The 25,118-nt window shown below is 33.0% G+C and overlaps 2 protein-coding genes across 13 annotated transcripts; one reads left to right on the plus strand and one right to left on the minus strand.

Annotated features, from left to right (window-relative positions):
- Window positions 1-43: 43 nt before the first annotated feature.
- LOC114261736 (G-type lectin S-receptor-like serine/threonine-protein kinase SD1-1) lies at window positions 44-2,812 on the plus strand. Its single transcript, XM_082887982.1, has 5 exons — window positions 44-356; window positions 1,583-1,683; window positions 1,998-2,208; window positions 2,354-2,591; window positions 2,684-2,812. Exons 1-5 carry the CDS (start codon window positions 176-178, stop codon window positions 2,799-2,801), a joined length of 849 nt encoding a protein of 282 aa, XP_082744108.1. The 5' UTR covers window positions 44-175; the 3' UTR covers window positions 2,802-2,812.
- A 5,709-nt stretch (window positions 2,813-8,521) lies between these two features.
- Window positions 8,522-15,379, minus strand: LOC145788799 (uncharacterized). Of its 12 annotated transcripts, XR_014340576.1 has the most exons (7): window positions 14,919-15,377; window positions 14,703-14,788; window positions 14,478-14,571; window positions 13,760-13,816; window positions 13,182-13,269; window positions 12,957-13,044; window positions 8,522-9,009 (listed from the first exon to the last, which is right to left on the minus strand). XR_014340576.1 is itself a non-coding variant. In XM_082887985.1 (6 exons), exons 3-6 carry the CDS (start codon window positions 14,562-14,564, stop codon window positions 8,974-8,976), a joined length of 237 nt encoding a protein of 78 aa, XP_082744111.1. In that variant the 5' UTR covers window positions 14,565-14,571; window positions 14,703-14,788; window positions 14,919-15,372; the 3' UTR covers window positions 8,522-8,973. The 12 variants fall into 12 exon arrangements, 4 of the variants coding, with proteins under 4 accessions (XP_082744111.1, XP_082744112.1, XP_082744109.1 ...); XR_014340575.1 differs by having other exon boundaries at window positions 12,957-13,269; window positions 13,791-13,816; window positions 14,919-15,379; XR_014340577.1 differs by lacking the exon at window positions 13,182-13,269 and having other exon boundaries at window positions 14,919-15,374.
- Window positions 15,380-25,118: the final 9,739 nt, after the last annotated feature.

A 25,118-nucleotide genomic window follows, 5' to 3' on the forward strand; every position in this document is an offset into this window, starting at 1 on the left:
GGGGCAAGTGGATGCTTGCTTTGGTATGGGGATCTGATTGATTTTAAAAGATTCGCAAATCCTGGTGATCAAACTTTGTATATTCGGGTTACAGCTGCAGACCTTGGTGCACTCCTTGTTATTTGTGGTCAATAATTCATTAGGCTACATAAATTTGGCCAAACACATAAACTACATGATTCTTCTTTTAAATTTTTATTTATATAATTTTCACTGGATGGTGTCTGCAGAGTCTAGATCAGATTCCAAGGAGAAGAAGAAGAAGCTGCTTTTGGTGATTATCCCCGTCTCAGTGGCTTTATTGTCCTTCCTCCTTGCTTCTTGTGTCATGTGGAAAAGGATGAAACAAACAAGAGGTAAATCTAAAGTTCCTTAATTTGGTTGAAAGCTAACTTTATGTGGAATTTATAGTAACTAAAGATTTTGTAGTCAATGTTATTTAAATGAATAGAACTATAAATAAATAAATCAAATGGAAGGCAACAACAAATGAAAGCATGATTTAGAATTAAATTATATGAGATAAAACCATCCCTAGTGTGTTAAGTGATATTTTGAGTTTTCTCTCAATAGTGAATACTGAAAATATTATATAATAAGGAGTTAATATTTGACTTATTCTTAATGAATCTTGTATTATTACAGGATCGTATAAAAATAGATACACAAGTCCACACATTGCACACCAAAACAGCTTAGCTTTGTTGAGACTTAAGTATCTCTGAACTAGAAATGTGTCAAACCACGAGTCTACCAACAAGTTAATTGGAATAACCTGTTTGTTTCATTAGAGTTTCTTATTCAGAGTTTATCCTTTTGTTGACTTAATGTTTGATCCCATCAGACTACATCAAAGATGACATTTCAGTGGCCTGAATTATCTTAATCCTAATATATCATTGGTCCATTATGGTAAGATAGTTTGACAATATTGTTGGGTCTATTTCCTTTCATCTTAAGTTTTGCGATAGTTGGCGATCTAACTTGGTATTATAGCTCTAGTTCTGAGGATGGCGTTTGGTTTGTTGTCTGTTTTCACCTAGACATGTAAGATGAGATCTGTTTACAACTAAAGTTTTGGGATAATTGGTTATCTGACTTGGTGTTAGCTCTCTAGTTCTGGGGAAGGCTGTGAATTTGTTGTTTGTTTGCCCCTAGATGCGCAAGACAAGGTTTGTTTGAACGTGGTTAGTTGTCTGTTTGCCTAAAGGTTGGAAGACACTGAGAAAGATTGGGCTGCACTTGAGAAAAGGTATTAAAATAGGCTGGACATATGTTGTTGATGAATGGTGTTAAGATAGCTAGGTATATATTGGCAGATCATTTTTATAACAGCTTATGCTTTTGTGACAATTGATAATCCAACAATTTACATTGAATAAAAACATAACAAGGGTATTTTGTGCATACTTTTATACTAACTCCTTTATCTAGATTGATATGCAAGGAGCACTCAAAAAGTTAATGTTCTTGTTAAGTCATTTTTTACCCCCTCTCCATATTATAGTCATTTGTGGACACAAATATAACCGAGTTTCAATTTCGTTTGTTTCCTGATCTTCTCATCTGTTGTGATCGACAGGTTCACGGCCAAACATTCCATTCAAAGATGATGAAAACATAGACATACCCATATTCAATATAGTCACAATTACAAATGCTACAAACAATTTTTCTGAGAAGGTGGGTTCGGACTAGTTTACAAGGTAATTTCAATTGCGTTTACTAAAGTCATTATAATTTTCTGTGTTGTGTATTTGTGAGTGTGCCTCAAAAGAGAGTAAATTCAAATCTTTGCATGAGGGTTTGAAAAAATCTTGTTTTTTCTTGTTTGTTTCATTGCTCTTCTATGTAGTGTCGATTTGCCTTAGGTGGCCCCATATAGGTGGCTTTCACCTTGGTCGTTTTGTTTGGCAAATGCCCGTGTATGATGTTTTTATTTTCAATCTTTATTTACTTTCTTACAAAAAAAAAAAAAATCTTGTGCATTTCCATAGGGTCAACTATCAACGGGACAAGAGATAGCAGTAAAGAGGCTCTCGGAGAATTCTAAACAAGGGCTCGGTGAATTTAAAAATGAGGTTATCTTGATTGCCAAGCTTCAACACCAAAATTTTGTTAGGCTTTTGGGATGTTGCATTCAAGGAGAAGAGAGGATGTTGATCTACGAGTATTTGCCCAACGGCAACTTGAGCTCCTTTATTTTTGGTTTGGTCCTTCGACCTTTCTTCTAACTTCTTCAATTGAATGTCGAAACCAAACTACACACTACTCAAAGTTGTCCACCATTACGTCAACTATTGAATAGAAAACTAATATTCTATACAAATGCCTCTCTTGATCTATGTCCTAGATACCACAAAAAGCAACTCTCTTGAATGGAGGAAACACTTTGATATTATTGTGGGGATTGCTCAAGGGGTTCTCTACCTTCATCGGGATTCAAGATTGAGAATTATTCACAGGGATCTCAAAGCTAGCAATGTGCTGCTAGACAACGAGATGAATCCCAAAATTTCAGACTTTGGCATTGCTAGAGCTTTTGGAGCAGGTCAAATATCCGAGAAAACGAAAACGGTGATTGGAACTTAGTAAGTAACCAAAAGATTTCTTGCATGTACTTACCCAACTTTAAGTTTCACCGACTTCTTTATTGATTTATTAATTTGATTATGACGTGCAGTGGTTATATGTCCCCAGAGTATGTATTATGTGGGCTATTTTCAATGAAATCAAATGTTTTTAGTTTCGGAGTACTTGCTTTAGAAATAGTGAGTGGACAGAGGAATAGAAAGTTCTGACATCCTAACCATACTCAACCTTCTTGGACATATAAGTTTTTACATGAGTTTGTTCTCTTCATTTTTGGAATTTTCTTCCATTATTGATATCTAATATAAATGTGCTCTCTTAGGCATGGAAACTATGGATTGAAGGGAATGCCATCCAGCTAGTTGATAAAAAGTTGGATACTTCAGCAATGCTGACGTTAGAAGTATTAAAATGTATACAAATTGGGCTCTTGTGTGTGCAACAACGTCGCGAAGATAGGCCGACAATGTCATCTGCGGTGTCAATGTTGGATAATGGGAGTGCAATGTTGCCCTGTCCTAGACAACCGGGATTCTATATAGAGGAGAGTAGTGATGAGATAGAACGTGCATCGACTGTAGGAATAAAGTGTTCCATGAATGAGACGACTCTAATGGGATGATAAGAAATTTCAATTAAGCATATTAGCTCGTGTTTATTATTATTAATTTTCAATAAGAGTGTTAATGCCATATTTGATAACAGCCTTACTGATTGATGATATATAAGTTTACTTGTTTGATAGCAAATGAGGTAGAATGAATGACTGATTTTTACTGGGCAAAGACTTTCCGATGCTCAAATAGTACACTGGTGAGAGTTATGCAATCGAGGTTAGAATTGTAGCATACTTCCTTTGGAGATAGGTGAGATGGATTTTGGATTGTGATCCCCTATTTCTTCTTGAGATTTTTTGTTCTTTTTTTTTTTTTTTGGGAGAATATTCTCATTTTATAGCAAAGCGAGATAGAATGAAAGATAAAAGACAATTTTAGTTCTCAAAATATGCAATTTTTTGTCATTGTAGTTCATTAAATTTCAATTTTGTCATTTTGGTCTTCAAATTTGTCAATTTGAGTCAACTTGGTTCTAGGTTTAACGTCCGTTAACAGAAACATGAATAAAAGATGGTTTTGGTCCCTAAAATATGCATTTCTTGTCATTTTAGCCCCTCAAATTTTAAATTTTGTCATTTTACTCCTCAAAGTTGTTAATTTGAGTTAATTTGGTCCTGGCTCAAATTGACAACTTTAAGGATCAAAATGACAAAATTTATAACTTGATTAACTAAAATGACAAGAAATGCATACTTTAGGGACCAAAGCTATATTTTGTTCATATTTCTATTAACGGACGTTATACTTAGGACTAAATTGACAACTTTGAGAATCAAAATGACAAAATTAAAACTTAAAACGCATACTTTAGGGACTAAAATTGTCTTTTATCCTAGAATGAATGATCGATTTTTATTGGCCAAAGACTCTTTTTTTGTAATGTTATTGTCAATTAATTTTATGTGGTTTTGAGGATTTCCTTGTAAAAAACTTGACAAAATGTGTATTATTTTTTTAGAAAATTCTTGAATCAAGTCTTTCCTACGTATAATACATTTCTATTTTGTTTATCAAACTTGCACTAAAGACATTCACACATGTAATTTTTGTAATAGTAAATTATGACAGTAGTCCTTATACTTTGGTCTTTGTATTATTTCAGTCATTGTAATTTAAATTGGCTCGATTTTGACTTTGAATTATTACTTTATGTCAATTTGATCCAATTAGTTACAAATCTTAGCATTTTTTTAAAGAAAATATACATATAAGTGTCATGTGTCATATTTTTAAGGGCAAAATTATAAATTTACCCAATGCAGTATGTTAACATCAACTAATTTTATTGATAATTTTTCTTGAAAAATGCTAACAATATTATCAATTGGACCAAATTGATGCAAATTTGAAATGAATGATCAAAATTAAGTCAATTGAAAGTGGAAGAACCAAAATGATACAAAGAGTAAAATACAGGCACCACCGATCTAATTTGCTATTTTTTTAACTATGCAATTTCTATTTGCTATTGCTTGAGTTAACAAATTGCATCCTAGGTCCAATCATTGATTTTCTTTTCATAAACACAATAAGATAGTCAAAAGAATTTAAGGATAATTTATTATTCTGTGTCGCAATGACACGGCCACTTGCTATTGCACAACTTGGCAGAAGAGATAGAATTCACGATTTTCATTGAGTGATGAGCAACAAGAGTAGGTATAATGATTTGTGATTAATTTGTAATGTGTCATATGATATCCCATATATATTAAACAATTTTTTAATATTTTATAGACCTCCGCTTACAATTATAAAAAACACAACGATTGATATGAAAAATGATATCAAATTTCACTAATTATAGTACACTTACAATTATACGTTAATCAATATTACATAAATGAAATAATAATAATAATAATAATAATAATAATAATAATAATAATAATGTCATCAAATATTAAATAAAAATATAAATTTTATCCTTAAAAATTTATTTTAATACTTTTAAACAATAAAAAAAAATTAATTAACAAAATTGCACCTTCCAGAACTAATTAAAAGTTTACCAAAACCCACCAAAACCTTCACCCTTCCAACCCAACAGTCACACCAACCAATTTCTATCTCTTACATGCATTTTGTCAAACACCTTCACCGTATTTGGTTTGTTTGTTGAGAGGTAATTTTTGAGAAATTTTTTTAAAAAAATTTTTAGTTGAATTTTTTTTAAAATTTTTTAATTACTTTTCTCTCTATTACACATTAATCAATTACTTTTTCTCTCTCCTCACTCATTCTTTTACATTCTACACATCAATCGATTACTTTTTCTCACACCTATCTATTCACCTATAAAAAAAAAAAAAAACAAACAAACAAACAAAAAAGGTAAATTATGTAAATGGTCTTAAGTTTACGCGATGTGTCAATTTGGTCATTGTTTTAATTTGCTTGATTTTGCCTCTTAATTTAACGAATTGTGTCATATTGGTTCAATAAGTAATAGCCGTTAGGTTTGGTGGACGAAAACTCAAACGATGTGTCAATTTGGTTCCTGTAGTTTAAACGATATGTCAATTTGGTCCCTGTTAAAATCAAGCAAATTAAAACAACAGGAACCAAATTAACACATCGTGTAAACTACAAAAACCAAATTGACACGTTGTTTAAGCACGTGACGACTTTTTGTCCACCGAACCTAATGGTCGTTATTTATTAGACCAATATGACACAATCCATTAAATTAAGAGACAAAATCAAACAAATTAAAATAGCATGGATCAAATTGACACATCGTGTAAACTACAAGGACTATTTGCATAATTTACCCAAAAAAAAAAAAAATCATGAGGATTGTGATGTCTTGGGTACTTAACCCAATTGAATTATTTAATTCCGTTTAAGCACCTCATTTTCAAGTGTTTGATTTTAATTTTGAGACCTCGTAATCCGTGTAGTGTCACCACACTTTGTAACTTTCTTGTTTTAATTTTCTAAATTACTTCCGAGTTAAAGATTTGAATTTCGAATGTGAGGTCGGAACAAGAGTGTGCGAAACACCTTAGAAATTGATTTTCAGCCACCAGGTTTTCTCGCACATGAGAATTACTATAAGCGTGGATTGGTTTTCTAGGGACTAGACTGCACGTGCAGAGGCCAGGGCCGCATGTGTGGGGATCTGGAGTTGGGATGGGTTTTTCTTTTGCATGAAAACGTACGTATGGCCTTGGGCCACCGCATGTGCAAACGAGGTAGTCGCATGTGTGGCCATGGGCTCCGTACATGCAAGGTTTCGCATTTTTGTCCCGATTTTTTAGTCCATTTCACTCAAATCTGATCCCAAAACCCTATTTCTCTCATTTTCATTATACCTCTCTCTACATTTCACTTTTCTCTCTCTCTCTTTCTCTCTCTCTCTACATTTACTCCACCAACCCCACATTTTCTTTAATTTCTCTCAATCCATTGAGATTTTGACCCTTGTTGTGTGCGGTGGAGATTAGTTTTCGACACTGTCAAGATTTGGGATTTTTCTCTATTCTCCTCTCCATAGTTTGAGGTAGGGATTTTTTTAAGTTATATATACATTTTAGCAAGTCTATGCTTTTTGTTAATATATATGTGTGTTTTGAGTTAGGGTTTGATTAGATGGGGTTGTGATTTGCTCAAATGAGGGTTTTCTCAAATATTTCTTACATAGTTCTCAAATCTTTAAAATATTGGACTATGTGGATGATGCGAAGATTTTTTAAGAGAAAACCCCTCTTCAAAAATGAGAAACCCTAATTTTTGGAAAAACCCTAGATTCTGGAAATTAGGAAAAATGTTGTGTTAATTGTAAAATCAAGATTTATGAAATATTGTTGTTGAGAAATGATTAAAGTGAATTGTTAATTGTAAATGTTGAAAATCCATGGAATGGAAGATTGATGTTGAGAGTTGATGAGAATGGCATATTGTTATGCTACTGTTGAGAAATAAAGATTGGAAACAATAACTATCATATTGAAATTTCTTCGACTATATGAGAAAGAGAATGCATATTATGATGTGTTATTATTATCTTTTGAAAAATATATAGTGTGTATATATATATTGAGTAGAGATTGGTATTTGATCACAAATGAGGATTGTGTCATTGAGAATGAAAATTATTCAGTGTGTTTGGTTTTAGTTTTTTGAATTTAGTTTTCTAAAAATTGAATTTTTTGTTTTCATATTTTTTTTGTTTTTAGTAAATATTTTTAAAACTTTAAGCATTTTTTTTTTACTTTTTTAGATGCACATTACTTAGTTGTATCTAAAAAGTAAAATAGTTGTGAAAAAATATTTTAAACAATTAATAAATATACAAAAAATATATTGAATTTTCATTTTTTTTTTTTGTATTTTTGGTATTAGGTAAAGTTTTTTAAGATTTTTTCACGAAAATTATACTTTTTGAGTGTAATTATGTTAGGTGTGTCTAAAAATTAAAAAAATTGCTTAAAATATTTTAAAAAATTCAATAAAAACAAAAATATATATATATGAAAAATAAGAAAGTAGAATTTTCTAAAAAGTGTTTTAAAAAAACTAGAAACAAACATGGTAATAAAACTTTGGAAAATTAACAATGTATTGATATATTGCATTGTCATATCATTTCATCCTCATTGCTTTTCGATTTGGCATGGTTAAGACTACATTTTGCATAAGGAGTTATTTTGTGAAACAAATATTGTTTTGTATTGTTTTGGAGAAAATACGTTTGGTAAGTCTAGTTAGGGGGTGTAGTGTGATTAAGCTAATACAAAAATTTCGATTTTTTGCGACGACAAAATGCCGTCTCAAAAACTTTTTTGGGACGGCAATTGACTTTTAGCAACGGCAAAAGTGGGGTCACAACAAAGGCGTTGCTAAAAGTTTTTAGCGATGGCAAAGTGTCGTCGCCTTCTTTTTGCGACGACAAAATTGCCTTTTTGCGACAGAATTATGTTGTCAGCATTAATATGTAAAAATCTGAAATTTTTTGAGACGGCACTGTGTTGTCGTCACTAAGTGTTATTTGCGACGGCAAAACATGCGGTTGCAAAAGTGTTTTTATTGCAACTGGGTACTTGTCGTCGCTAAAAAGCTATTTGAGACAGCACAAACATGTCGTCGCTAAAATATTATTTGCGACGGCAAACAATACCGTTGCGAAAGGTTTTTTTTCAACTATTGCCAATATCTTTTGCGACGGCATTGCTTACGTCGCAAAAAAAAAAAAAAACTGGTTCTTTTGTTTTTTGGAGACAGTGTGGTGCCGTCTCAAAAAAAAAAAAAAAAAATTACAATAAAAATATTAAAAACATGAAAATTATCTATATTAAATAAAAAATAACTTAAAAAGAAACCGATATAATAATATAAAAATTTCAGTATAAAAATAACAATTCATCCATAATAAAAATATTCTTCCATTCATAATACATTAGCAAAATTATCTCACTACATAACGAGTCAATACCTCTGAACTAAACCCAGAAAGACTGGTCAGAATGCAAATTGACCACTAGATCCATAAATAAAGAATATATTAACAAAAGACCAAAATAAAAGCTAAGATATACAAAAGGGGGCCAAAGATTCTCCCAGGCATTATCAGCATTCTCTGAAACTGTGTAGAGATGGCAAGAAACTACAAAAGAATCGGGTTTCTTGGCCATGACACTGAGGAGACCAGCATTCAACAAAAAGCAAACACATCATCATATCATCTGCCATTTAGGCGTGGATTAAGGCATCACTCCCAATAATTACAGCACAGAATCCTTCAATTTTGACACGGGCCTCCCTATGGCATGTAAACCTGGATCAGTCGCTCTTTTATCTGCAAAGATAAAAATAAATAAATTAAACGTTTAAAATCATGTTTTAAAAGTATGATAGAATGGCAGGTAACCTAGATCAGATGCTCTTTATCTGCAATTAAAAAAAAAAATTTTGAAAAAAAAGGTTCAAACAAAAGTCCTGTCTCCACAATGCTGAGGCAAGGACACCCACACAGCATATGCACTATGTATACCAACTCAAGAATGAAAGCATTGCTACACTAGTCTATTGAGGAAAACCTCTAATCTATCGAGCCACAGGTGATCACTTATTTCCTCAAGACCACACCGAACCCATTACATGAATTCTCAAAATTTTCAGATATCTAAAAGCTCAACCAGAGTGAATATTTGTAAGTTGTATGCACAAATTAACTTTCATCAATCGACAATGTTATCATTGTAATACACCACTCCCATAAATGAAATTTCTCACAATCTTATAACCATTTTTCTCCCTGAACACACAGGAATTGAATGAATAGCATGATTTAAAGCAATTTATCATTTCTGATTCCTTTGGTTACTATTGCCAAATCTCAGCATAAATAAAAGCAGTATACTAAATTCTATTAGTTCTCAATAAAAAAACAAACATATAAAATAGATATCAGAACACGCAAATTAAAGGAGGTGCCAAACTGACATGTACATTGTAATTGGAAGTGCTGGCAGTATTGGAGTGATGATGCAACGAAGAAATTCTTAATCAACCAAAGCCAAATCCTTCACTGGCTTCATGGATAGCAAGGACCAAGCGCTCTTGAAGCTGTTCCTTGGAAGTATACTCAGGAAGGTCTAGTTGATTGAAGCTGGGGAAAAAAAATCTCAAACCAGGAACCCAATTCGAGTCTCGTCTTCTCCCACAAGTCTCTTATGCCTAGGCGGCCGTGTGTGCCAAGTTTTGTGCTAAGCCGACGCCGTTTGGTGATTTTGGGACATCAACACTTTGAATTCAAGTTTCTTAAGAAACTAGTTTGCCTAAAGTGAAATCTAACTCTAACTCCCAAACCGGGAACCCGATTCGAGCCCCGTCTTCTCCCACAAGTCTCTCGTGCCTAGGCGGTCGTGTGTGCCAAGTTTCGTGCTAATCCGACCCCGTTTGGTGATTTTGGGATGTCAACACCTCGAATTCAAATTTCTTAATGAACTATTTTGCCTAGATCAAAATCTGACTTTAACTCTCAAACCAGAAACCCAATTGGAGTCCCGTCTTCTCCCACAAGTCTCTCGTACCTAGGCGGTCGTGTGTGCCAAGTTTCGTATTAATCCAACCCCATTTGGTGATTTAGAGGCGCCAGCACCTCAAACTCAAGTTTCTTAAGGAACTAGTTTGCCTAGAGTGAAATCCAACTCTAACTCCCAAATCGGGAACCCAATTGGAGTCTCGTCTTCTCCCACAAGTCTCTCATGCCTAGGCAGTCGTGTGTGCCAAGTTTCGTGCTAATCCGACCCCGTTTGGTGATTTTGGGACGTCAAAACCTTGAATTCAAGTTTCTTAAAGAACTAGTTTGCCTAGAGTGAAATCTGACTCTAACTCCCAAACCGGGAACCCAATTGGAGTCTCGTTTTCTCCCACAAGTCTCTCGTGCCTAGGCGGTCGTGTGTGCCAAGTTTCGTGCTAATCCGACCCCATTTGGTGATTTTGGGGTGTCAACACCTTGAATTCAAATTTCTTAAAAAACTAGTTTGCCTAGAGTGAAATCCGACTCTAACTCCCAAACCGGAAACTCGATTGGAGTCTCGTCTTCTCCCACAAGTCTCTCGTGCCTAGATGGTCGTGTGTGCCAAGTTTCGTGCTAATCCGACGCTATTTGGAAATTTTGGAGCGTCAACTCTTCGAATTCAAATTTCTTAATGAACTAGTTAGCCTAAACCGAAATTCGGCTCTAACTCCCAAACCGGAAACCCGATTGGAGTCAGGTCTTCTCCCACAAGTCTCTCGTGCCTAAGCAGTCATGTGTGCCAAGTTTCATGCTAATCCGACCCCATTTGGTGATTTTGGGGCATCAACACCTCGAATTCAAGTTTCTTAATGAACTAATTGCCTAGAGTGAAATCCGGCTCTAACTCCCAAACAGAGAACCCGATTGGAGACCCGTCTTCTCCACAAATCTCTCGTGCTTAGGCGGTCGTGTGTGCCAAGTTTCGTGCTAATCCGACCCTATTTGGTGATTTTGGGACGTTAATACCTTGAATTCAAGTTTGTTAAGGAACTAGTTTACCTAGAGTGAAATCCGCCTCTAACTCCCAAACCGGAAACCCGATTGGAGTCTGTCTTCTCCCACAAGTCTCTCGTGCCTAAGCAGTCATGTGTGCCAAGTTTCGTGTTAATCCGACCCCGTTTGGTGATTTTGGAATGTCAACACCTCAAATTTAAATTTCTTAAGAAACTAATTTGCCTAGACCGAAATTCGGCTCTAAATCCGCCAAAACCGACCGAACCCAACCGATCCGCCGCATTTTGAACGGATGCGTGATAACAAGCGGACGGTTGCAGATTGATTTTCTCCAATCCGCCAATCTGATGAATGGATGGCGGATTTGAAATTCCTTTAACTGCAATCGAACCGCCTAATCGCGAGTACCCCTAGCATTTTATAAGACTTTGTGTTTTTAGTTTGTTTAAATATTCTGTTTGTATTTTCAATTAAAAAAGAATTTAAATATTCTGTTGAAAAAAAATTTCAACTTGAGTATCTTTTTTGAATTGAAAAAATTAAGCGTATTATTTATCTATATTTTTTTGTTTTTAAATCTATCTCTAAAAATAATAAATAGAAAATATAATATATGCTGGTTAGTTTTTGTTTTCAAAAACAGATATAGATATAACAATACAGAGACATACAATCTCTACTACTGCTCTGTTCATGATTTTAGTGGTTTCAATTGTTTTTATATTTTAAGAACCACAAATTGTAATACTTTATCTGGATGAGACATGTTGTGATTGTAATATGTGGATGAGGCATGCAATGATTGTGATATTATAAAGTTTCAAACTTTCTTACTTTGGATGAAGCATACAATGATTGTAATATTTTTTTAAGTCATTGACTGTAATACTTTCTTCTTTTCTTTTTTTTTTTGAGGAAGTACACAAGTTGAATTATGTTGAAAATTTATAAAATTTTAAACCGCCAAACCGATTTGCATCCATCCGCCAAACCGCTAATCCGCTCAATTCACATTCGTCGGATTGGCGAACGGATGCGGATTGATTTTCTTGAATCCGCCAATCTGGCAGACGGATGACGTATTGAAGGTTCCGTGGCCGCAACCGACCCGCGCCCACCCCTAGCCGTGTGTGCCAAGTTTCGTGCTAATCCCACACCGTTTGGTGATTTTGGGACGTCAACACCTCGAATTCAAGTTTCTTAAGAAACTAGTTTGCCTAGAGTAAAATTTTTTTAGTGTTTTATCATCTTGAACTAAATGCGACTGTTTTAAAGTAAAATCAAATTTTAACAATTGTGCCCTATAACTGAACCAAGAAATGAAAAGGCAAGTTCCAAAAATATGATGCATTATAATTTATAATATTGTATAAACTAATGTATGAGGATGAGAATATTGAACCAAAAAGTTTCTTGATTGCAATTATTCATGATGTTCTAAGAAGATGAATTGATTGACACAAACTAGTCATCTCTGTGTCCATCTTTCTCCCTTAACACAAACTATGCTCTCATTTCTATGCCTTTGTCATCTCTGTACATCTCATTTCTATGCCTTTGTCATTTCCTCTATACATATACATATATATATATATAACAACAATTGTATACATCCAGAAAAACCACTGACCAGCTACATCCAAAAAAAATGCTATCCAGCAGATGCCAAAATTAATACTTTTGTATGCAGCTACGCAAATAATAAATAAACTATAATTCTTTTGAATCTTCCGTTAAGAAACACTGCATAAATATGAGTAACTTACCCCCCAGTGTATTTCTTTCTGATTTATCAGATTAGCTGCATCCTGGCCACTCCCAACAAGTGTAACACCTTCATCATCAGAAATTGAGCTTGGTTGTCCAGGAGAAATTGCAAAGAGGTATTATTAGTTCAATGAAAAAGAAAAAAATTAACTAAAACACCAAGATACAGTAGAAAAAATATTATCATGATGAAAAACATGCAATTAACGAGCAGGGAGCTGCACCTTGAAAGTTAATATGCTCATTAATAATCCCAAGCATTGTAATGGATTGTGTCTTGTGTAAATACTGCAGTAGAAGCTCATAGGAATACTGGAGGGAAAAGTGGGAAAAAAATGACATTTAGCTTTCAGATAATCCCTTAAATTATTTTAAAATGATTTGCTTTTCCCTTGTATAGCCCCATCTTAATCTTCTAATAAATAAATAAATAAAAATTAAAAGAAGGTGCCCATCTGAATCAATAACTAGGCTCTAGCCAATAAAATTCTAACTTCTAAGCTTACATATATGAAGAAAGCAAGCAATGGCAAGCAAATCAGGTGAGTGTTTAGGAAGTCCACCACAATGTTAGTTCATATATTAAACAAATAACTGACTCTCCTAGCTGTAATCAGAAGAATTAAGTTGAACAAGGACAGAAGTCCTCTACTATAGTACACAGACAAGAACATCATAGCATCAACCTTTGAAAAACCAAAACTCAATCTTCCTTCCATTGGCTCCAATCCAACTATTTAGTCGTAAGCTAAAGTTAATCCAAGTGGCTTAATAGCTAACTGAATGTGAATCAAGAAATCACCTGGCATATCTTAAGGTTCACTTTGCTCTACCTCAAAGAATGAGCAAACTCCATTTCCTGCAAGGTGTAAACAAAGTTTATCAATAAGCAGTTAGATTCGTAAGTGCAAACAAAGAATGAGCAAACTCCATTTCATCTGGCTTTCAGTTTAGCGAAAAAATAAAGATTAATAGTGAAAATACGAAAACAAACAAAAAAACTATGTAGCAGTTTCAACAATATACTGCCAAACATGTCTATGCATCATTTCCAATTATTTGAGTATTGAAGAACATTAAAGTTTTTGAGACCATAGCAATTAGCAAATGTCTCCTAAATCCAGAATCATCTGTTTGGTATTGTCTTTGAAAATTATTTTGTATTCTTAAAAATAAAGAAAATGAAAGCAACATAGTAAATGTTTGACCAAACTGCTTTCAAATACTGTATCTGATATTCTTAATAATAACCCATTTCAGAAAACCATACTGTATGTTAACTTCCAAACATTTAGGCTCATAACAGATTAATTATGATTTAAAAATTACTGTAATCAGAATATGAAAACTAAGAAGAAAAGAAAAAAATAAAAATACATGAATGTTTGAATCATGAATGTTATTTGCCAACCTATTTTGAATCCCATCAAATAAAAAATCAAAATATTTTTTTTCTTTCCCAATCTTTATAATTTCCCAGCGTTTCCAACAAACCAAACAGTAAAAAAATAGAAAAATACCAGTGGAAAGAATGCCGGGGACTCGAGAGATTTGAGGCATGTCGGTGGGGATTGATTGGCTAGTGAAAAAACAATCTCAAGATTCATGTTTATACTGACAAAAACAAAACAAACAATCAACCAAGTATAAGCATAGTAAAAAAAAATTCATAATTATACTGACCAACATCCAATCAATCCAGCGTACTTATGTATGAAAATCTCAAGATTCATGTTTTTACAGACCTAACAACACTTCAGAACCTCCCTTTCTTCTAGATGAAGAATTTACACAGTAGCCATTGATTCATTTGATGAATTTACACAGTAGCCTAGATCACGAATTTGATGAATTTACACAGAGATGAAAACAAAAAAACAAAACAAAAAAAACAGAGTCAGACAGAAATGAAGAGAAGGCCGGGGAGAGAGAGAGAGAGAGTCAGAGACAGAGAGGCTTACCTGTGAGTTGCAGAGCAGATTGGTTTTTTCGAAGGTCAATCGGTCTCTTCGCCGAGAGGCTCGATCGGTGCGATGAGAGAGTGAAGTCGATCGATCGATCTTGTGATGAGAGAGAGTCGATCTCTTGCGAGGTTGATCCGATCGATCCAGATGCAAAACGAAAGAGTGAGACTGATGAGATGTGAGTGAGAGCTGCGCTGTGTTTATGAGTTCGAGAGAAATCTTCACTATTGATTGACGCTGCTCTGTGTCCATCTTTCTCACTTAAAGAAATCTTCACTATTGATTGACGCTGCTCGATGCCGTCGCCTGCCGCTCGCAGTCGTCTGCCGCCGCTCGCCGGAGAGAGAGAGAGAGAGAGAGAGAGAGCCATAAGAAGAGATTAGGGAATTTTGATTTTTGAGAATGGGGATCCTTGGTTGAGGAGGGAAACTGAGCGGGAATGGGAAAAAAGGGCCAAGCCTCGTATTATTTTATTTTTATTTTTTTTGGGTCACAAATGAATATTTAAATAATAAAACGGCCTCGTTTATTTTATTTTTTTTACAATGAGAATTGTCGTCACTAAAAAATTTTATTTTTTGTTAAAATATTATTTTTTGTAGTTAATGAATTTTTTTTTATTTTTCATTTTTTTTAGTTACTAAGATTGAAAATTTATTTGTTTCATTTTTATTTTAATGATTTTTTTTTAATTTGGTAAAAGTAGGGGTAATATTTTAATGAAAAATATTTTTCTGCGGTCTTTTTTTTTTTTGTTACTAAAAATCAAGAACTTATTTTTTGTGGAAGAGAGGGAGTGGCAATAGTGGTGAAGGTGGTGGACAAGAGGAGGAGAAGGTGGTGGTGGTGATGGCGAAGGAGATTAGTGGAGAAGTTGTGGTAGTGGTAAATGAGATGGGGTGGCGGTGGTAGAGAAGAGACAATGGTAGTAGTAGTGGCAGTGGTGGTAGTGGAGTGGTGGCGATGGTGGTAGTAATGGTAGTCGTAGAGGTGGAGTGACAACAGTGGTAGTAGTGGTGGTACTGGAATGGTATTTGCAGTAGTAGTAAATGTGGTAGAGAAGATGGGTGGTGAGAGAGAGATGAGTGAGAGACAGATAGAGAAGAGAGATAGAGAGACAGAGTGATGAGCGAAAAGGAGACAAAGTGGTCGCTAAAAGTGCATTTTCTTGTAGTGGATCGATAAATCAAGAGGGAGCTCAATAAATAGAGAAGAGATGAGGGAGAAACTGAACAAGGTGAACACAGTGGAGGAAGCAGATAGGCATACAGACAGACAAACAATAGACAAACAGAGAGAGAGAAGAGTAATGAGTGAGAGAGAGAGACAGAGAGAGAAAGAGATAGAGAGAGACAAAGAGAGAAAGAGACATAAAAAAAGAGAAAAACAAGTGATGAGCAAGAAATAGACAAAAAGATAGAGAAAGAAAGTGAAAAGAGATTAAATAGAGAGACACATAGAAAAAAAAGGACAGAAAGAGAAGAGAGATAAACGAGAGAGATAGAGAGAGAGAGAGACAAAAAAAGAGAAAAACAAAAGATGAGCGAGAGATAGACAGAGAGATAGAAAAAAAAAGTGTGAAAAGAGATAAACGAGAGAGAGACGAAGAGAGATGGGTGAAAAAACGAGAAGGATAAAGAGAAGAGAGACAGAGAGAGATGAGAGATGGGCAAGAGACACAGAGAGAAAGAGACAGACAGACAAACAGAGAAAAATGATGAGTGAGAGAGAGAAAGAAAAGAGAGATAGAGACACAAAGAGAAAGAGAGAGACAGACAGATAGAGAAGAGTGATGAGTGAGAGAGAGAAAGAGAAGAAAGACAGAAACAGAGACACAAATAAAGGCACAGAGAAAAAGAGAAAGACAGACAGATAGACAGAGAAGAGTGATGAGTGAGAGAGAGAAAGAGAAGAGAGACAGAGATATAGACAAAGAGACAAGAAGATGAAAAAATGGGTGAAAAAAGAAATGCTATATCAGAAGAGTAAGACGATGTCGTTTTTTTATTTTTATTTTTTTTTGTGACAGAAAAATATCGTTCCATTTATTGAAACCATTTTGTGACTATATATATATGAAGCCGTCTCAAAGCCACAATATATATATATATATATATATATATATATATATATATTACTTTTTTTTTGTAACGGTACCTATTACAATCGCAAAAAACTTTTTTTTTTTTTTTTGCGACTACAGCTAGTGTCGTTGCAAAAACTCTATTTTTTTGCGACAGCAATCTCTGCTGTGGCAAATACTCTATTTTTTTTGCGTCAGCAATTTCTACCGTCGCAAATACTCTATTTTTTGCGACAACAAGTTGTGCTGTTGCAAAAAGTCACATTTTTCGCGTCAGCAAGTTGTGTCGTCTCAAAAAGTCACATTCTTTTGCGACGGCAAGTTGTGCCGTCTCAAAAAGTCGCTTTTTACGGCGGCAAGTTGTGCCGTCGTAAAAAGTTTCGTCTTTTAAGCCCACTTTTCTTATAGTGCAGTTGACCTGGTGAAAATCTAGAAACATACGCAAAGTAGGTTTCAATTTCTTTCAAGTTAGGAGCTAGTAAAGTGGCATTGGTAGTACTTGATATACCAACTTACAAACACCGACCTAGGGCTTACTTAAGCCATATTTACCATCCCTTGATTATATATTGAAATCATTGGATTAATTATGTTTTCAAATGAGCATTGTGAGACCCCTAACTTTTGTAAGCCCTATTAAGTCCCTAAATTTTGAGTTATTATAATAAAGCCATTAGTTCTTCGTTTATTCACAAATTTAATCTTAGAATCAAAGACGCATTGCGAATAAATCCGTACAAAACCAAATCAACCCCGATAGCTTAGTAATCATTTTTACACACTAATATTACTTATTTAACTATGAGGCCCTTAATCTCTGTAATTTTATTTTGACCCTTACTTTTGAACTATTTCAATAGAGACCCTTGATTCCTTATTTGTCTTCAATTTTAGCTATAGAGTCGAAAACGCGCGTCAATTGAAAACTCACAAACCCAAATTGATTTCAGTAACTTAGGAATCAATTTTAATACCCTAATATTGATTAATTGACTTCCTAAATGTGGAATTACCACTTGAAAACCCTAAGTTTTTTCAATCCTTATCATGTTCATTGGTTGATCGCCTTTTTATTCAAAATAAGAAATCCAAACCGAATTAGATTTTATAACCCTAATTTAATTTAATTCTATGCTAAAATAAATGTTCCAATTCATAAATTAAATCTAAAGCCCTCACATTTTTATTAAATAACAAAATTGACCCCAAACAAGTACCATTATATATATACACTTATACCCTAAAATCTATTTTATACACCATACTTTACAATTTCCAACATTTGTATACAAATAAATAATAAAATAAGTCCCTCAAATAACCATCTAGGGCCAACCATTACCTATATAGATATGATGAATGTACTTTTGAGACAAGTTTGCATAAATTGTGGAAAATATCTTTGACTTGGTACAAACTTTTATATATATATATATATATGTACATATATAACTAGGTTGGTTTGATTAGGAGGAAAACCCTAATTAGATCATGTTTAGGGATCTAATTAAGGCCTCTGAACTTCCACTATTTCATTGGATTCAAACTAAATTCAAAACATCTCATTCAATTCCAACCAAAAGGCATTTTGGATCTTTCACACCAATTTTTCTATAAAAGCAACCCCTCTCTTAGCATTTTACATACAAGAATACACACACACACACACACACACACTATATTCGGCTAAGAGAAAGAGAGGCAGGAGGGTGAGATTGATGGAAGATAGGAGAGGAAGAGAAGTTTACTAGCAATTCCAACAAGCCTTAAGTAAGCTACAACACAACTCTCTCTTATTTTTCCTTACAAATACATGCTCTTAGATGTGTTTTGATGGTATTCTTGTAAAGGAGTTGAGCCTTGGTTCTACTCTTCTTGTATTTCTCATAATCGGTATAAGACTACATTTTTTCATATCAATCTCTCAAAATTTCAAAAGGCACACCTTCACCTTAAACTTATGAGTTTAATACATATTATTTAGCATGTTTTCATCACAAGAGAAGTGGAAAATTTCCCCTAGTAGACCTCTTTTTTCACCAACTTTCTTATTTCAAGAACTGTGCCAGAAAAATCTATTTTACAGCCAACTTTGGAAACTTATTAAAAAATGTAAAAAAATCTTTTGGACCTCATTTTTATGTCAAAATATTCTTTAAGGAGTTATATTTCAAGGAAAATTGGTTTCATTGAAAAAGAGTCAGCGGTGTGTGATAACATCCGATTTTAGTAACGATCGATGAATTTGGACAGAGCTGGAATATTTCTGAAATAACTAAAAATCTGGAAAAGCTATTCCATTTCTAAAAAATGCTCTAAAAACTAAATAAAATTCTCTACGAACTATAGGAAGGCCGGATTTGGGAAAAATCTGAAACGGTTATTTTAATCTTGATCTTTAAATGACTTTGAATCTGGAAATTTTGTTTACATTGTTGTTTTGTGCTCTTGACTTTATGAACGTGCTTACTTATATATAATCATGTCTTGGTATGATATTATACATGTCATGATTATGTATTTTTTTGTCCTTTGATGATGCTTACACTTACGCAAATATATTTTCCTTCTCGCTTGTACTAACTAATTACAACGATTAATCTAACGGAAAACTTAGCCTCCGTTTGGGAAGTGGGTTGGCTTTTTGGCTTTTTGGCTTTTTTGGCTATTTTAGCCTGGGCTAAAAAGCTTGGTTTGGGAAGGGCTTTTTGGCTTTTTGACTTTTTTGACTTTTTTTGTGAGAGAAGAATGTAATGATTATAGGTTGGATGTGATCCTTTGTTTGTTATGGCTAAAATAGCCTATTTTGTTTTTTGTGGCTAAAATAGCCAAAAAAACCTGAAAAAGCCCTTGCCAAACACAGGCTAATGGGGTGGTTAATGGGGTTTCGATCACCCGATTATTATTATGAGAAGAAGTTATTAGTTAGTAGGATGCGTTTCCTTTGGTAAGTTAAATCTTGCGCAAGTGGTTGTCTCATAATCCGTTAATAGAGCGGTTGTATTTGGACCTTAGGTAGTTCGGTGTAAGAAGGGATTTGGGCAAGGCCCATAATTACCGTCTGTTTTGAGGCCTTGCGGTTGGTGTTACGCTGTACATAACCGTTGATAGGCATTCGAGGTAAGGTCTGCAACAAAGCAGCAAAAGATGGGGCATACCGAATAATCCACGTCCAATTCTTGGAGTTGGGAGGACAAAATCTCTTTGGGAGATTTCTAGACTACTAACAACTAATCACATAATCTGTGCCATGAACTTAAATGCCATGATCATTTCCTCTATTTTTTTTTTTAAATGTTGTTGTGTATTGAACTGGGAAAAAAGAATGGGGTGTGTGTGCATTTACTGGGCATTCAAAACTCATGGCATTTTATGCCAGATATTGAAGACTATTAGACCAGTCGAAGACAAAATTGAAACATTTGAGAATGTATGGCTACCCCAGGAGGATTAGAAACTAGTTTGTAAACGTGTTTTGAGATTGTAAGTGATAGATCCCATGTTGTATTTAAGACATCATTTTGTAATTATTATATATCTGTACATATCTTTTATACTACCTATTCTTTTTTTATCGTCAACTCATGTAGACATTGTGTTAATTTAATATCTGTCAAAATGGTAGGTTTGCCATCTAAGGTGGTTGGACTTAGAAGGGAGGTTGTATTGACTCCTCCAACCTTCCTAGGATCTTACTTGGTTATTAATCAAATGACTTATTAGTGACGTTTCCTACTTTGTAATCTTAGATAAACCATGTATTTATTTGTTAATATATTCTTTGATATTCCCCGATTTTTGGGGCATTACAAGCATCTTGCATGAGATTTTCAAATGAGAAAACTTACATTTTTTAGAATGGCATGACATATACATCCATCACTTGAGATTGCTTAAAATGTATATACTTTGTGGATGTTTCTTTATTAGACTTTATGCTCACCCCTAGTGGAACAACTTGCAGGTAAAGATGTTGTGATCTAGCCGAAGTAAGTACGTGGAGGACTTTATGGGGCATGAAGCTCATTTACTTGTATTTTATTTTTGTCAAGCCAAGGGCTAATACATTTATCTGTAACAGGACTTACGCTTTGGAACTAAATACCCATGGGGCATTATTTATGTGTTCGTTTCTTACTTCCTCTCATCACATGTTATAAATTCATGTTCTAGGAATTGTGAATGTATTAATTGTATGTGATGTATCTTTTGTAAATCTATAAGAATACAAATATAGAGATTTGAGGGTATTTGAAAGATTATAATGCTATATATTGTCGTTACCTAATGAATGGGAACCATGTAGTTATTCAATTGTGAAGGATTATAATTATGATAATTAAGCATGATTGATGAGTTAATACAGATTATCAAATGTTAATTATTTAAGGGCGTTATAGGGGCTCATTTGGGAACTTGGTTGTTTTAGTTGGTTATTTAACTTTTTGGCTATTTTATCTTGGCTAAAAAAGTTATGTTTGGAAAGATAGTTGGCATTTTTGGAGTTGATTTAATTGTTATGAGAGAAAAAATAAAATAATTATAGTTTTGATGTGACATTTTGTCTTATTGATTGTTTTGTCTTTATTGGCTATTGTAGTCAAAACCATCTTCCCAAACAGGTCAAACTCTAAAATTCCAAAACTATTTTCAAAACATACAACCAAACAAAGTTTCAAATTTTGTAAATTCTTTCCAAAAAATTATTTTTCAAAAGGAAAATGTTATACAAGTCTATTTTTTAGGCCCGGTGATGTGTCAACAAGATAATTGGTTATCAACTAATCATATTCTTAACACATTGTTAAGTCTAGATAGTGAGTCAAAATTATTTCACAAATACAAACCAAACATGGCCCTTGTATGCATTGTGAATCACCCCAATAATAACTGATGAAAGAACTCTTATATATCTCCATTACACAGTGTCACTCTTAACCATTTCATCAAACATAGTTTCTTCATCTCTCAAATCAACCCATACAACAACAAAGAAAACAAAGAGTAAAAGGAAGGGAGAGAGAAAGGGATGATGTTGTGATGGTGATGGCATTATTGGAGAGTCTAGGCAATGGCGGTGGTGGGAAGGAGTGGCCAGAGCTAGGAAGAAGTCATCGGAGTTCTGCAAACCGGTGGCCGGGATGACCAGAGGTCGTCAGAGCTAGAGGGGGTGGCCGGCGTTAGGGTTAAAGTCTAGTTATTTTGGTAATTTGATTAATGGTTAAAATGGTAATAAAAAAAATGGTATAATTTTGAGAAGGTGCATTTTGGTAATTTTGGTTTTTTGAATTTAATTTTATGAAAATTAAATTTTTTTATTTTTCTTATTTTTTTTTTATGCTAGTGAATTTTTTTAATATTTTATGCAAATTTTTTACTTTTTAGGTGTACCTATAGCCTAGATGTATATAAAATGTACAATATTTTTTAAAAAATCAATAAATACACAAGAATATGAAAAAATACTGAATTTTTATTTTTATTTTTATTTTTGATATTATTATTAGTTTTTTTAAAAAAAAAATTCACAAATATTATACTTTTAATTGTATTTGTATTAAGTGTATCTAAAAAAAAAAAATTTTGCTTAAAATATTAAAAAAATTCACTAAAAAAAAAGGAAAACAAAAAAATAATTTTGCAAAAATTAAATTCAGGATAATGGAACCAAACAAGGTGATTGGCATGCAATAAATATTTTATTTTCAATTTATATTATTTTGTGCTTCATGTATCAATTATTTGAACAAAACTCTTGATATTTGGATTATTAATTTTTGTTGAGAAATTGAAGTCAAAACATTTAATTTTTATTCGGAAAACTTATATAAAAAGCACACAAATGATGAGAACCAAGTATATTTTGGATAATTGTCAAGTGAGGTAATTGTAATTTGCCTATACAATTTTATTTTTTTTCTTTTGAGATTATTTTCTTTGACCTGGCTTGTGTCATTGGAGTTAAATATCAGATTCCAAAGAAGCAAAGGAGAGAAGTGATCACTGTCAACTGTCTTGGTTAATATGGTAAGTCCAATTTCTTCATTCCTCAGAATTATGTGGACTATATGTAGCCTCATGGTCAAATGAGTTGAAAAGTTTGAATACAAACTAATAATTCAACACGAGTGCTATATGTATTAATTGATATATCAATTAGTATACTAATATACAAACTATAAAAATCTAAAATTTCTGAAATTATGTCTTATCATCTGTTAGTATACTAAGAGATGTACCAATTGGTGCGTATAATTTTATTCATAATTAAATTCATTTCCACACATATGTTTTGACTTGTTGTATTGTTAGAGTTCAGAAATATTTCTAACATTCCACCAATAATGTAGTACATACATTTCATTGTTGGATTATTTTTTATGAGATTGGATATGATAGAATTATTGATAGGATTGTTAGTGATATGTAATGTTATTTAGATGGGATGAATAGTTGGATATATGATAGGATTCTAAACGATGAGTTATATTAAGAAGTTAATTGATGGATAAATAATTAGATGTAGGGAGGGAGATATTATATTTGATTATGATGAGATAAAAAGAAGTTTAATATCCCCAATGCCACACACAATTCCTATGATATGACAAAGTAAAACAAACGTTGGATTAAAATAAGTGTGTGATTAGCATGTTTCCCCACTTCCAATCATCCTCCTTTTCTTGCAATCAAATGCGAGATTAAAATAGGTATGAACATTGTTATCAGAATCTTGACCGATTTGGATAACACTAGGATCTTTAATTCAGTAGAATCTTAAAGTGATTACGATCCTACTCATAAAAAAATTTCTTATTATTTATTTCTTATATATGTATGTATATTGTATATTTATATAGGGAATTTGACTATAAACTCTTTCTCCAAACATCACATTAAAGATGCATTATATTAAATTTATCATTTTTCTTTACGCTGTGTTTGATTGGAGGATTTGAGGAGGGATTTAGAAAGGGAAAGGAAAAAAGTGTGTGAAATTTGGATCACATTTCACCTACTATTTAATTCCCTTTTTAAATCCCTCTTCAAATCTTTCAACCAAACACAAAATTAATGATTTTAAAATTACATATAATACATTATCATTATGGATAATTTTTTATTTTATTATACATTAAAAGTAGAATCTTACAATTCTTAATTTAATTTTACGATCAAATCTACAAATCGTTCCGTACAATCTTAAATGTGACAATCACATTCTCCACCACCCATTTTCTCCTACAAAGAAACGTGCACATATTGTTTACCGAGCAATGCTATAGACCACTAATTTATCATCACTAATACCACCACTAGTGAGGTGGCAATTGAAAAAAAAAAGAAAAAAAGAAAAAACAAGGCACAAAACACATGTGGCAGTGGATGGGACCCACTGCCACATCATTAGAGCCACCACTAATTAGTGGTCTAAAGCATTTTTGTTGTTTACCCAATACCGTGGTATTATTTTTTGTGGAATAATTCCAATTGTATTGATCAATTTCAGAGGCGGGCTACATTTTTATGGGACCCAAGGCGATGCCAATTCTTATACATAATTTAAAAATATATATATTGATAAAATATTAGTAATAATTTTGAATTAATATTTTGTTTTACCTAATAAATACCTACTCAAATTTTAAACAAATAAAAAAAATTACAATTATTTTCTCATGAAAATCACTTATAAGATTAAGTGAGAAATCTAATTTCAAATTATTGTATTAGTAAGTAAAACATTTATAATTTATTTTTCACAATAATTACAATAATATATTTCCTAAGCAATTTTATATGATTTTTGTAGTTGACATAAATCATAGTTGTTGATATTGACGTAAATCATAATTATAATTATTGAGATAAATTTTGAATATTTTTGAGCGTTAACATTATTAATTTATTCACATTTTTTCCTGATGTAGTAGATTGAATTGTAAAATTTGATCAACTTCAAATTTAAAAAAAAATTATTGCTCCAAAAGCAATTGCAGTTGGTATAGTCAAACAATACACTATAAATAATTCTTACATTTGGCAAACAACCATCCATCCATTACTTCTATATAATTCTCCAATTAAATTTTTTTTTTTCCTTTAAATTTTGT

Source organism: Camellia sinensis, chromosome 9 (genome assembly GCF_055761805.1).
Source record: "Camellia sinensis isolate YWXY chromosome 9, ASM5576180v1, whole genome shotgun sequence".
In the NCBI taxonomy this organism is placed as follows: domain Eukaryota; kingdom Viridiplantae; phylum Streptophyta; class Magnoliopsida; order Ericales; family Theaceae; genus Camellia; species Camellia sinensis.